This window comes from Neoarius graeffei, chromosome 9 (genome assembly GCF_027579695.1).
Source record: "Neoarius graeffei isolate fNeoGra1 chromosome 9, fNeoGra1.pri, whole genome shotgun sequence".
NCBI classification, from domain to species: Eukaryota; Metazoa; Chordata; class Actinopteri; order Siluriformes; family Ariidae; genus Neoarius; species Neoarius graeffei.
Genome location: NC_083577.1, coordinates 56,919,239 through 56,933,821, shown reverse-complemented (window position 1 = coordinate 56,933,821; position 14,583 = coordinate 56,919,239). Strand labels below are relative to the sequence as shown.

General features: G+C 39.9%; 1 protein-coding gene across 1 annotated transcript in view; it reads left to right on the top strand.

The window, feature by feature from the left end:
* Window positions 1-14,583, top strand: part of vwa8 (von Willebrand factor A domain containing 8) — a 195,449-nt gene that overhangs the window by 61,514 nt on the left and 119,352 nt on the right. Inside the window, exons 16-22 of the mRNA XM_060929893.1 lie at window positions 396-473; window positions 910-1,025; window positions 4,524-4,627; window positions 7,560-7,666; window positions 11,582-11,653; window positions 12,223-12,299; window positions 13,043-13,118. Coding sequence (XP_060785876.1) covers window positions 396-473; window positions 910-1,025; window positions 4,524-4,627; window positions 7,560-7,666; window positions 11,582-11,653; window positions 12,223-12,299; window positions 13,043-13,118 — 630 coding nt within the window. The remainder of the gene's footprint in view (window positions 1-395; window positions 474-909; window positions 1,026-4,523; window positions 4,628-7,559; window positions 7,667-11,581; window positions 11,654-12,222; window positions 12,300-13,042; window positions 13,119-14,583) is intronic.

The window sequence follows — 14,583 nt, the reverse complement described above, 5'->3', positions numbered from 1 at the left end:
TGTTCTACAGGGTCGCAGGCAAGCTGGAACCTATCCCAGCTGACTACGGGCGAAAGGCGGGGTACACCCTGGACAAGTCGCCAGGTCATCACAGGGCTGACACATAGACACAGACAACCATTCACACTCACATTCACACCTACGCTCAATTTAGAGTCACCAGTTAACCTAACCTGCATGTCTTTGGACTGTGGGGGAAACCGGAGCACCCGGAGGAAACCCACGCGGACACGGGGAGAACATGCAAACTCCGCACAGAAAGGCCCTCGCCGGCCCCGGGGCTCGAACCCGGACCTTCTTGCTGTGAGGCGACAGCGCTAACCACTACACCACCGTGCCTCCCGAGTTCAGTTATGCCCAAATTAAATTATTGCACTGTCATTGGTTTCTTGCAGACTCCGAATGTTCCAAAAGAAGCAGTGGAACAGTTGCTGCATTTGACCCACAGCCTGAGAAGCACCAGTGATCCAACTGTAAGACGCTATATAGTATCTCATAACAATCACAAGCAGAATCTTTTATATGCCACGTATGTAGAAGGAATTTCTTTTGGAGCACTGCCATGTAGATTAAATACAGCATAATGCAATGAAAAATAAAATGCAGTAAATAATATCAGTATGTATGTATGAATAAATAAATAAATAAAATGCAGTTATAAGTACAATTATGTGCAATACAGAATAGTGCTACATAAATACTGCCAGTGGCAAAAAGGAGTGCAAATGATGCAATGGTTATTATATTGGATAAGAACTGGATAGTTACAAAGATTGTTGAAGAAAACAGACACTGCTGGCCATTATTGAATCTTGACCTTAACTTATTTTACTGCTAAAGAAATCAGTTCATCAACACTGTAGCATCTGTGTGTGTGTGTGTGTGTGTGTGTGTGGTCGTTCTATCCAGGCTCAGTCCTTGGCTTCTTCATTGTCTACCAGGCAGCTGTTGAGAATTTGTCGCCGTCTGTCTCAGTATCCTGAAGAAAGCATCGCTCATGCTGTCAATAAAGCCTGCTTGTCCAGGTAGCGTTCAGATCTCTCACATAATCATGCATTTACACTGATTTTTTTCTTAAAAGCGACTTTTCACTGAAGCAGAACACAACCTACTTATAGAGCTGCTAACAGTGATATAAGTGCCAGGGTTTAGCGTCCATCAACTAACAAGAAACAAGTACAGGATATTTTTAGGCACCAGTGACTGTGAAAGACATGTACAGCATGGTTCCATGCCCTTCCGTTCTATAGAAATTAAGCCAAATTTACTCCACCGTTTTGTCAAACTTGGAGCCAGAGTTTGCTCAGTAGGGACTTTCTGCTGCTATCTTGTGCCAGAATCTGCGCAGGAGAGATGAGAGTCGAAGTCAGGTTCACCTTCTCATTTGGTAGGCCCACCCCCAATACCAATACCAAGGTTCAGTGCATTACTAAGACTGTCAATCACTTCATTCCCAAGTGTATCCATGCTTTCTTATGATATAGTAGAATAATATTTTTAAAAACTAATTTCTGGGAAATATAAAAATTGTGCAGATATCAACACAGGGAAAACTAACTGTTTGAGTTAGACACTGGACATGGAAAGATAGTTTAGAAAAGTGACATGGAAAATAGGCTGTTTTGTTATTGAAACACATAGGGATGGGTGGGGCAACACATTATACTGCAGCCAACCAGCAGGGGCGCTAGACCTGGGGTTATTCCATTTTTTTATATATATATATTTTTTTAGAGATATTACATTGTCCATGTTTTTTACAGTCATTGGTCAGAACCGAGAGAACTGCAATGAAACCAGAGGTTTCGAGCAAGTGCTAATACCAAGCAGAAAGCTATATTATAAATGGTTTAATCTCTCACACACACACACACACACACACACACACACACACACACACATACATACATATATAAGAAGGTCCTGGGTTCAAGCCCAGCAGCCGACAAGGGCCTTTCTGTGTGGAGTTTGCATGTTCTCCCCGTGTCTGTGTGGGTTTCCTCCGGGTGCTCCGGTTTCCCCCACAGTCTAAAGACATGCAGGTTAGGCTAACTGGTGACTCTAAATTGACCGTAGGTGTGAATGGTTGTTTGTCTCTGTGTCAGCCCTGCGATGACCTGGCGACTTGTCCAGGGTGTACCCCGCCTCTCACCCATAGTCAGCTGGGATAGGCTCCAGCTTGTTTGCGACCCTGTAGGACAGGATAAGCAGCTACAGATAATGGATGGAGATATAGTTAGGTCCATAAATATTTGGACAGAGACAACATTTTTCTAATTTTGGTTCTGTACATTACCACAATGGATTTTGAACAAAACAATTCAGATGCAGTTGAAGTTCAGACTTTCAGCTTTAATTCAGTGGGTTGAACAAAATGATTGCATAAAAATGTGAGGAACTAAAGCATTTTTTAAACACAATCCCTTCATTTCAGGGGCTCAAAAGTAATTGGACAAATTAAATAATTGTAAATAAAATGTTCATTTCTAATACTTGGTTGAAAACCCTTTGTTGGCAATGACTGCCTGAAGTCTTGAACTCATGGACATCACCAGACGCTGTGTTTCCTCCTTTTTAATGCTCTGCCAGGCCTTTACTGCAGCGGTTTTCAGTTGCTGTTTGTTTGTGGGCCTTTCTGTCTGAAGTTTAGTCTTTAACAAGTGAAATGCATGCTCATTTGGGTTGAGATCAGGTGACTGACTTGGCCATTCAAGAATATTCCACGTCTTTGCTTTAATAAACTCCTGGGTTGCTTTGGCTTTATGTTTTGGGTCATTGTCCATCTGTATTATGAAACGCCGACCAATCAGTTTGGCTGGATTTGAGCACACAGTATGTCTCTGAATACCTCAGAATTCATCCGGCTGCTTCTGTCCTGTGTCACATCATCAATAAACACTAGTGACCCAGTGCCACTGGCAGCCATGCATGCCCAAGCCATCACACTGCCTCCGCCGTGTTTTACAGATGATGTGGTATGCTTTGGATCATGAGCTGTACCACGCCTTCGCCATACTTTTTTCTTTCCATCATTCTGGTAGAGGTTGATCTTGGTTTCATCTGTCCAAAGAATGTTCTTCCAGAACTGTGCTGGCTTTTTTAGATGCTTTTTTAGCAAAGTCCAATCTAGCCTTTTTATTCTTGAGGCTTATGAATGTCTTGCACCATGCAGTGAACCCTCTGTATTTACTTTCATGCAGTCTTCTCTTTATGGTAGATTTGGATATTGATAGGCCTACCTCCTGGAGAGTGTTGTTCACTTGGTTGGCTGTTGTGAAGGGGTTTCTCTTCACCATGGAAATTATTCTGCAATCATCCACCACTGTTGTCTTCTGTGGGCGTCCAGGTCTTTTTGCATTGATGAGTTCACCAGTGCTTTCTTTCTTTCTCAGGATGTACCAAACTGTAGATTTTGCCACTCCTAATATTGTAGCAATTTCTTGGATGGGTTTTTTCTGTTTTCGCAGCTTAAGGATGGCTTGTTTCACCTGCATGGAGAGCTCCTTTGACCGCATGTTTTCTTCACAGCAAAATCTTCCAAATGCAAGCACCACACCTCAAATCAACTCCAGGCCTTTTGTCTGCTTAATTGAGAATGACATAACGAAGGAATTGCCCACACCTGCCTATGAAATAGCCTTTGAGTCAATTGTCCAATTACTTTTGGTCCCTTTAAAAGCAGGGTGGCACATGTTAAGGAGCTGAAACTCCTAAACCCTTCATCCAATTTTAATGTGGATACCCTCAAATGAAAGCTGAAAGTCTGGATTTTATGTCCATTATATAACTATAACCTGAATATGTTTCAGTAAACAGGTAAAAAAAAGAAAATTTGTGTCAGTGTCCAAATATATATGGACCTAACTGTATATAAACTTGAATCATATATCTATTTAAAAAAATTGAAAAACTGGAAAAGTGTGTGTGTGTGTGTATAATAATAATAATAATATTAGCTGGCTTTACATATCAGATATATTCCATTCAGCTAGCACTACTTTGAACTTGTCTTCGACTTGTTTAATATCATAGTAACTAAATGGAATATATCTGATATACCACGAAAAAAAGCCAACCAATATTATTTACATATGTCACTCAGATCCGTGATGTATTTTGTATGAAAAAGTTTTTCAACATGAAAAGATAAACTTCATATCTTCAAGCCAACGTGTGATGTTCTTTTTATTATATAGACACATTCACAAACAAAATGTACCCAAATTTATCAAAAAAATTGATTTCCTCATGAGAGACATATAGGGATTTATGTCACGGTTTTGGTTCTCCGTGTCCCGGATGTAGCGCGTATGAAAAATACAAGTGACGTATTTCCCAGCAAAACACTCATGTCCATATATATGCATATACCCCCATGTACACACAAATGCCCACCAATATAGGTATGTAGTATCTACCTGAAGCCATGCAGGTATGGAAAAATAGGATACATCCATATCATACTGTACATACTGAACTATTTTCACAGCTTTTCTGTGACTTTTTTTTTCTGCCCTGTGTAGGTTCCTCCCTAGCTTGGCATGCTCTTCTCTGCAGAAAAACCTGGCGAATTGTTCAATAGAGGAGAGGACTGATCCAGGGACAGAGCTAGAGCAAGACACCACCTGTGAGTTACACTGTCCTCTGCACACTAGTGATTGATCATCTTAATTTATTATTACTGTTAATCCCAGTCTTTTAGCTAATTGAATGCTGTCTGCAAGAAATGGCTCAAGCTGTTTCATTATAAATGCCTTATGTACTGCCAAAAAAGCATCAGTTGTAGGAAATGATTGTATTGTATGTAATGAGCTGTCACATTCCATCAGAAAAGACAATATGTATGAAATTGCTCATTTGTTCACTGTTTTCTATATTAACTGTTGTATATAGAGTAGGATATTGGGGCAGTGAAAGAGACACCAGACTGAATTTAGACAATGCTAACGAGAGAGTACGCCATCATTGTGATCAGCTATTACATAAACTATTCGAATGTTACACGTTACCAAGCAACTCGACATCTCAAAAATACATAAGAATTAAAACAGGGTTTTTTATATCCACTTACTAACAAGGACAACTGGCTTGAGTACTTTTAAACATTTTTTAAACGACAGTGATGTTCAAATGATAAATAAATTTCAATCTAGAAGAAATCACTATTTATTGTAATAATGTACAGACAACATTTACAAAATGGCTATTAAATGGCCAAAATAGTGCATTCTGTAGCGAATAGGGAATCACAGACATAACATTTACAACCCCGATTCCAAAAAAGTTGGGACAAAGTACAAATTGTAAATAAAAACAGAATGCAATAATTTACAAATCTCAAAAACTGATATTGTATTCACAATAGAACATAGACAACATATCAAATGTCGAAAGTGAGACATTTTGAAATTTCATGCCAAATATCGGCTCATTTGAAATTTCATGACAGCAACACATCTCAAAAAAGTTGGGACAGGGGCAATAAGAGGCTGGAAAAGTTAAAGGTACAAAAAAGGAACAGCTGGAGGACCAAATTGCAACTCATTAGGTCAATTGGCAATAGGTCATTAACATGACTGCGTCTAAAAAGAGCATCTTGGAGTGGCAGCGGCTCTCAGAAGTAAAGATGGGAAGAGGATCACCAATCCCCCTAATTCTGCGCCGACAAATAGTGGAGCAATATCAGAAAGGAGTTCGACAGTGTAAAATTGCAAAGGGTTTGAACATATCATCATCTACAGTGCATAATATCATCAAAAGATTCAGAGAATCTGGAAGAATCTTTGGGTCAAGGCCGGAAAACCATCCTGGGTGCCTGTGATCCTCGGGCCCTTAGACGGCACTGCATCACATACAGGCATGCTTCTGTATTGGAAATCACAAAATGGGCTCAGGAATATTTCCAGAGAACATTATCTGTGAACATAATTCACCGTGCCATCCGCCGTTGCCAGCTAAAACTCTATAGTTCAAAGAAGAAGCCGCATCTAAACATGATCCAGAAGCGCAGACGTCTTCTCTGGGCCAAGGCTCATTTAAAATGGACTGTGGCAAAGTGGAAAACTGTTCTGTGGTCAGACGAATCAAAATTTGAAGTTCTTTATGGAAATCAGGGACGCCGTGTCATTCGGACTAAAGAGGAGAAGGACGACCCAAGTTGTTATCAGCGCTCAGTTCAGAAGCCTGCATCTCTGACGGTATGGGGTTGCATTAGTGCGCGTGGCATGGGCAGCTTACACATCTGGAAAGACACCATCAATGCTGAAAGGTATATCCAGGTTCTAGAGCAACATATGCTCCCATCCAGACGACGTGTCTTTCAGGGAAGACCTTGCATTTTCCAACATGACAATGCCAAACCACATACTGCATCAATTACAGCATCATGGCTGCGTAGAAGAAGGGTCCGGGTACTGAACTGGCCAGCCTGCAGTCCAGATCTCTCACCCATAGAAAACATTTGGCGCATCACAAAACGGAAGATACGACAAAAAAGACCTAAGACAGTTGAGCAACTAGAATCCTACATTAGACAAGAATGGGTTAACATTCCTATCCCTAAACTTGAGCAACTTGTCTCCTCAGTCCCCAGACGTTTACAGACTGTTGTAAAGAGAAAAGGGGATGTCTCACAGTGGTAAACATGGCCTTGTCCCAACTTTTTTGAGATGTGTTGTTGTCATGAAATTTAAAATCACCTAATTTTTCTCTTTAAATGATACATTTTCTCAGTTTAAACATTTGATATGCCATCTATGTTCTATTCTGAATAAAATATGGAATTTTGAAACTTCCACATCATTGCATTCCGTTTTTATTTACAATTTGTACTTTGTCCCAACTTTTTTGGAATCGGGGTTGTAGTATTGGGGGGGAAGTCAGCAATCTTTTTTTTTTTTTCCTTTTTAAACTGTTTTTGTTTTTATTTAAACCTGTCCAAGGTTAGGTTGACTCCCAGATGGTTTCCAATGCAGTATGCATTCTCACGATATTGGATATATCATGTTTGCATTTGAGATTTAGCCATAGAAAAGAAGCAACTGCAAGTGTCTTTTGGAAATTATTAACTGCTAGGATGTAATTTTTTTTTGTATTTGAAATGAAAACTAATGTATGATTTACAATACAAATTAAACACATTTATTCTGAGACCTTTTCTACATGAAGCAGCTCCTTGGTTTTTTTTTCTTTTTTCTTTTCCCTTTTTTTTGGGGGGGGGGCGTGTGTATGATTTATTTATTTAACAGACTTGCATGAAGTGACCTTGTAATTAAAATGTATGGGTTTTTTGCCTTAAATATGTCAGTTATAAAAATGTAAATACTGAAAGTCGTTCTGACAGTCCACGTAAGGGATGAAGACAAATGGCAGTTCCGAGTGCTGAGCCGAAAATTCATCACACTTGTTGAATTCGCAGTGTTTTTTTTTTTTAACTTGAATCCTATATCTCTTGCCTGTTGTGCTCTTGCTCTTGTTTTCCTCAATCTCTCCCTCTTCAACTTCTTTTTCTCAATTTCACTCTCTCACCCCAGTCATCTTCATCTTTTTGTGAATTCCAGGCACGATTAGAGACGCAGTTCTCACCATAGGCAAGGTCTCCGCTCCTGTCTATACCTCGGATGAGAAGATGAAAGTCCCTGATGTACTTTTTTATGAGAACACTCAGGTGAGCTTGTCAGCACACCATTACCAGTGTGCAGCATTATCCTCTTCGATTGCAGTTCATTAACAAGAGGCCTTCAGACTCCTTACTGTCATTATAACCTATTATTATTATCATTATCATGTTAAACTTCAGATATTCACATGATTAGCTGGTTGCCAAGATTGATGCTGCACTCAGGTTAAAACCTTCTGTTCTTTCTACTACTAAGTGACAATTGAACAAGAACAATGAATGTTACTCTGCCTGTTAGTCTAGACAAGCTCCTATTGCTTCTCTTTTTAGAGGTATGTTAAATGCTTAATTGGTCATGTGCATAGTTTTTTTTTTAAAGTGTAGCCTCTGTCTAAAATTGTCTGCACAGATGCCGTTTTTATGACTAATAAAAAATGATTATAAATAAATAACTACTGCACATCAAAATTGTAAATACAACCCCGATTCCAAAAAAGTTGGGACAAAGTACAAATTGTAAATAAAAACGGAATGCAATGATGTGGAAGTTTCAGAATTCCATATTTTATTCAGAATAGAACATAGATGACATATCAAATGTTTAAACTGAGAAAATGTATCATTTAAAGAGAAAAATTAGGTGATTTTAAATTTCATGACAACAACACATCTCAAAAAAGTTGGGACAAGGCCATGTTTACCACTGTGAGACATCCCCTTTTCTCTTTACAACAGTCTGTAAACGTCTGGGGACTGAGGAGACAAGTTGCTCAAGTTTAGGGATAGGAATGTTAACCCATTCTTGTCTAATGTAGGATTCTAGTTGCTCAACTGTCTTAGGTCTTTTTTGTCGTATCTTCCGTTTTATGATGCGCCAAATGTTTTCTATGGGTGAAAGATCTGGACTGCAGGCTGGCCAGTTCAGTACCCGGACCCTTCTTCTACGCAGCCATGATGCTGTAATTGATGCAGTATGTGGTTTGGCATTGTCATGTTGGAAAATGCAAGGTCTTCCCTGAAAGAGACGTCGTCTGGATGGGAGCATATGTTGCTCTAGAACCTGGATATACCTTTCAGCATTGATGGTGTCTTTCCAGATGTGTAAGCTGCCCATGCCACGCGCACTAATGCAACCCCATACCATCAGAGATGCAGGCTTCTGAACTGAGCGCTGATAACAACTTGGGTCGTCCTTCTCCTCTTTAGTCCGAATGACACGGCGACCCCGATTTCCATAAAGAACTTCAAATTTTGATTCGTCTGACCACAGAACAGTTTTCCACTTTGCCACAGTCCATTTTAAATGAGCCTTGGCCCAGAGAAGACGTCTGCGCTTCTGGATCATGTTTAGATACGGCTTCTTCTTTGAACTATAGAGTTTTAGCTGGCAACGGCGGATGGCACGGTGAATTGTGTTCACAGATAATGTTCTCTGGAAATATTCCTGAGCCCATTTTGTGATTTCCAATACAGAAGCATGCCTGTATGTGATGCAGTGCCGTCTTAGGGCCCGAAGATCACGGGCACCCAGTATGGTTTTCCGGCCTTGACCCTTACGCACAGAGATTCTTCCAGGTTCACTGAATCTTTTGATGATATTATGCACTGTAGATGATATGTTCAAACCCTTTGCAATTTTACACTGTCGAACTCCTTTGTGATATTGCTCCACTATTTGTCGGCGCAGAATTAGGGGGATTGGTGATCCACTTCCCATCTTTACTTCTGAGAGCCGCTGCCACTCCAAGATGCTCTTTTTATACCCAGTCATGTTAATGACCTATTGCCAATTGACCTAATGAGTTGCAATTTGGTCCTCCAGCTGTTCCTTTTTTGTACCTTTAACTTTTCCAGCCTCTTATTGCCCCTGTCCCAACTTTTTTGAGATGTGTTGCTGTCATGAAATTTCAAATGAACCAATATTTGGCATGAAATTTCAAAATGTCTCACTTTCGACATTTGATATGTTGTCTATGTTCTATTGTGAATACAATATCAGTTTTTGAGATTTGTAAATTATTGCATTCTGTTTTTATTTACAATTTGTACTTTGTCCTAACTTTTTTGGAATCAGGGTTGTAAATACACACTACAAAGGGGCATCAGTGTATGCTATCTGCACATTTTAAAACAAGCTTGTCCATATTACCAACCGTATACAATCACCAAATTGTATATACTGCATGACATTTTCTCACTATGTTTGCTTTAGCTCTTTGATAATGCTACCCTGTAAGTGTGCCAGGCCATCTTCATGAGGAAAAGAACTCAGGCCTGACCTAAATACTCCCTTTTCCTTTCTGAAAATGCTCCCCTTCTGTGCTGTGTTAGAGGACAAGAATAAGGCAGAAGAGGAAAAAGTTCCTCCCTGTCCCACTTCTGAATGGCCTGCTTTTTGTCTTTCGAGCATGCCCAGGAGAGGAGTAGAGCCCACCCCTGAGACTAAAATGAGGACACGTCGCATAGATATGTCAGCCTCTGTGTCCTGCATGTGTTGAAACCTAACCTAACTTTGGCTTCACAGAACATCAATGCACAGTTCGCAGATGTTGTACCCTTTTCCTTATATTGGTAGTTTAATTTAAACACTGTGCTGTAGGGTTCTCTAAAATACAGACAGCTCTTTTTCATATCTAACACACTCAGAAAAATGTATATTAGTATGTATATTTTACTAAGAAAGGTGCATATATAGATGTATCTTTACTATAAAAACTAACTGCAGTCCATTTATATACCTTAAATCATGGGTTCTCTTACTTTTTTTTGCATCCGAGGACCCCTTCAAAAGTTTTAAAAAATTATATATATAATCTCTTCAAGGACCCCTTTATGATCATCAAATCAAAGTCCTTCCCATGCCACGTGGCGCATAAGGCGCCGCCGATCTCCGTTTCCATAGCCCTCGGCTTCTCGCCTATTACATAGCTAAGGGCTTGGTAACCGCAAGAGTTTGATTCCCCACTCGCATCTGTATTGCGGCGTGCCTTGCCAGACGGCAGTAGGCACCATTTTTATGATGGTCTTTGGTATGACCCGACCGTGAGTAGACCGTGAGTAGAACCTCCCGATCGAGAGGCGGGCACGCTAACCACTAGGCCACTCGCCGGTTTTATGATCATAGTGCAGATTAAATTTTAAGAAAAGGGAAAATATGTACCATTTTATTCCTAAATTTTCCAGTATTCCAGATGTAGATTTGATTGTGTGTGTTATATCAACAACATTTCCTGGCTTTGGTGCAGCTAAAGTTACCATTGACACTAAAGTTAATAAGGTAAGAGTTATGAAAATAAAGCTGATACTAGTTGGTAGTAACTTCCACCATCATTATATCGTTAACCCCATAAAGTCCCAGCTTATATTTCGGTTATATTATATTATAATATTAGCAACTAGCATTTTATTTGGAAAATTACCGAATTATTTAGCAACTACAGTGAGATTTGTCAACAAAATAAATTTTCTTTATTTATGCCTTTATTTATCACACATGCACTCAAGCACAGACTTAAGTACACAGTGAAATTCCTCCTCTGTATTTAACCCATCTGAAGCAGTGAACACACACATGCACACACAAGTGAGCAATAAGCAAACACACATACTCAGAGCAGTGGGCAGCTATACTACAGCGCCCCGGGGAGCAGTTGGGGCTTAGGTGCCTTGCTCAAGGGCACTTCAGCCCGACCTTTAGGCCATGGCTACCCCATGTTAACCTAATCGCATGTCTTTGGACTGCGGGGGAAACTGGAGGAAACCCACGCATACACGGGGAGAACATGCGAACTCCACACAGAAAGGCCCCCGTCGGCCGCTGGGCTCGAACCCAGAACCTTCTTGCTGTGACTACACCATCTTGCCGCCCAAAAACAAACACTATCACTATACAAGGTATTGCATTGAGGCTTGAATGGTACTGTTCGAGACTTTTGTGTAATGTCTGTGGCCTTCTTACTGCAGCACATGATGATTATGGAGGACATGCTGAAGGACTTCTTGTTGGGGGAACACCTGCTGCTGGTAGGCAACCAGGTAAATAAGAGGCATGTGAAAATTAATCCACATAAACACTTTTTCAGAGGCTACTCACATCGTCCAGAGTGAAATGACTGCCGATAGTCCCGTCATAGCTGCCCAGTGAGCTTCTCCCGAACACAACCCAGTGGAACAGTTTATTAGCACGCTCCTGGGAGGAGTGTGACTTTGAGTCAGGAGGCCAAGTTGTGGTTTATAAATGCAAAGCACAAAGGGACAGGGTGAACTGGAGAACTGGAACTCATCATGCCCTGCAGTAATTGTACACTCGCCCACTCCCTACTATAGTTGACTTCCCTGTCCCTGGAGGGAGTGCTCCGACTCCGGATGTAAGAAGTGGCATGATCACAGCTGTCACAATGCACCCCAGGCTGCTAGACAGATTCACACACATTTGTAAATTGAAGCTGATCCTAACAGATCTTGTTTCTACAATATTAGGGTTCTTTGAATATCTGTGATAAGTATGACTATACTCGTATTCATAGTTGAGTAAAATAAAAGAAAGTGTGTCTACCGTATGGTTTTACATCATAGACATTAAGATTGCTCCCTTTCATTGACAGGGTGTGGGGAAAAACAAAATTGTGGACAGATTCCTGCATCTGATGAACAGACCCAGAGAATATCTGCAACTTCACAGGTACAGTAAATCTATTGTGTATGCAAAACCTTGTTTCAGAAATAGAAATCCCTTCATTTCTTTTTCATTCCACTTCCAATACGAAAGGAAGTGGAATTCTTTGCCCCTTAACTAAATACCTAGGGGAAATTAGTCATATGTCATTTGTATGTATGCCAAGATATCAGTATCAGCCTTAAGCTGTTGAAATGGGAGATTCATTTTCTCAGAATCTTGTGAGCTTATTCTGTGCTTTGGCCAAAACCAGGTTCCTTCTAGCCAGGGTTGAGTGATTATTTTTATCCTTTATAAATTAGGACACAGTGGCTAAAAATGTAGTCTGATTCTAACTTGACTGTGTTCTACATGCTCATTTTAGATCATGTGTGTCGTGATACTAAGTTAATGCAATGTCCTTTTGAAAGGTATTTGAAAGTCAACTGTGTTCTACTGGCCTGGTTGGCTGCGACAAACCTCTAATATTAGTCCGAAGAAATCACTTTAGGGATTCTCCATGCCAGTAACTCTGCTGAGAAATGCATCACATCTGAGACCTACAGACATGAGAGAGCACTCTTATCTATTAAAGTTTTGGGTCATTATATGTTTTTTATAATTATCTGAAGAACAAGGGTCCAAAACAGAGCTACTTCAGGTCCCTTAAGAGAATTCTCAGACTGTGATATTTCTTTACGTGTTGGAACTAAACCTGTGGAGTACGATGTTTTCGATAGTGTATTACATTTCATTCTTGATTCATACAGAGACACTACGGTCCAGACGCTGACTCTTCAGCCATCTGTGAGGGATGGGATCATTGTTTATGAGGACTCTCCTCTGGTTAGTGTCCTGTTTTAATCCTGGGTCATTTTCTAAAACATGTCCGGTCAAGACTAAACCCACTTCAGAATGTGTATATATGTATATACATATATATAAAATATGCATTCTGAAGTGGGTTTAGTGGTATATATAATATTAGGGCTGTCAAACGATTAAAAAATTTAATCGTGATTAATCTCAGAATTTCATATAGTTAATCGCGATTAATCGCTTTTTTTAATCTATGTAAATTAATAAGGCTTTTAAAGTGAAATGCTACAATTAAAATGGTGAACACATTTTATGCTAAAAGTACTTGTTAAAAACTGCTGGGACAAGAGAAAATGGTAAGGGAGTTTATTCACTCACATACTAGGCAGTACTGAACATACAAAACACAAAATTGGATTTTGTGATGGATTAGGGAGCTGTAGTCTCAAATATAAAACATGTAGTCACATACTACTGTGTCTCAGTTCAGACGTGTGATAAAATAAAAATGAAATAAAACTTCAATTGTGCTGGAGTTGTATTCAGTCACAGCCTATCGGACTTCACAGTGCTGTGCAAACAAAAATAAATTGCAGTTGGACTTCAAGAAAGACATTTAGTGTCATATCCCAGTGCTACAGCATACTGACATCTCACTTTACAAAAGTATTTTAGAACTGCAAAGTGCATACCAAAACCAACTCAATCACACTCTTCTTTTGAAATGAAACTTCCTGTTTAACAGACCTTTCTCCATCACTCACACTTACTCTTACTGAAGCAGCGCGCGACAAGCCTCAACAGGAACTACGGGTGACTTGCAGGGCCAAATTAGAATTTGTGTTAACGGCACTATTTTTTTTAATCGCGATAAATTGAGATCGCGTTAATGCGTTATTATCGCGTTAACTTCGACAGCCCTAATATATATATATGTGTGTGTGTGTGTGTGTGTGTGTGTATATGTATGTGTGTAATTCTGTGCCACTAGTGTCCAATTCACGAAGGTAGGTCTTAAAAGAAAATCCACCCTGAGGCAGTTGGATGTTAATCTTTATAAGATTTGACCTTCAATGGAGTCCAGTATATATATTGCAATAGTTTTTTTTTTTTTTTAGTTTGAATTTCTTTCATCAGCATATGTTGGCCTGTCTGTCTAACTACGGTACCTGCTGAGATGGTGCCAGTGGTAAACAGCAATTGTTTTATCTCGATGTAAAGAGACTGATGCAGCAGCGCTTTCATCTGTACGCTCTGCTCAAACAGATTTGGTTTCAGCCTCATGCTAATACTGCCACCTGTGATCAAGCCCATCTTGTCTATCACTAATTATTCTATCCACATTCACTGGATATGAGCAGTCACATACTCTGATTGGCTACTCTACTACTACTAAGCTATCAGTATACTGTGAGTAGAGAAAACAAAATGGCGGAGCGTGCCGCTGAACCAACCGAGGACGAAATAAAAACTCTACTCGAAAACAAAACCC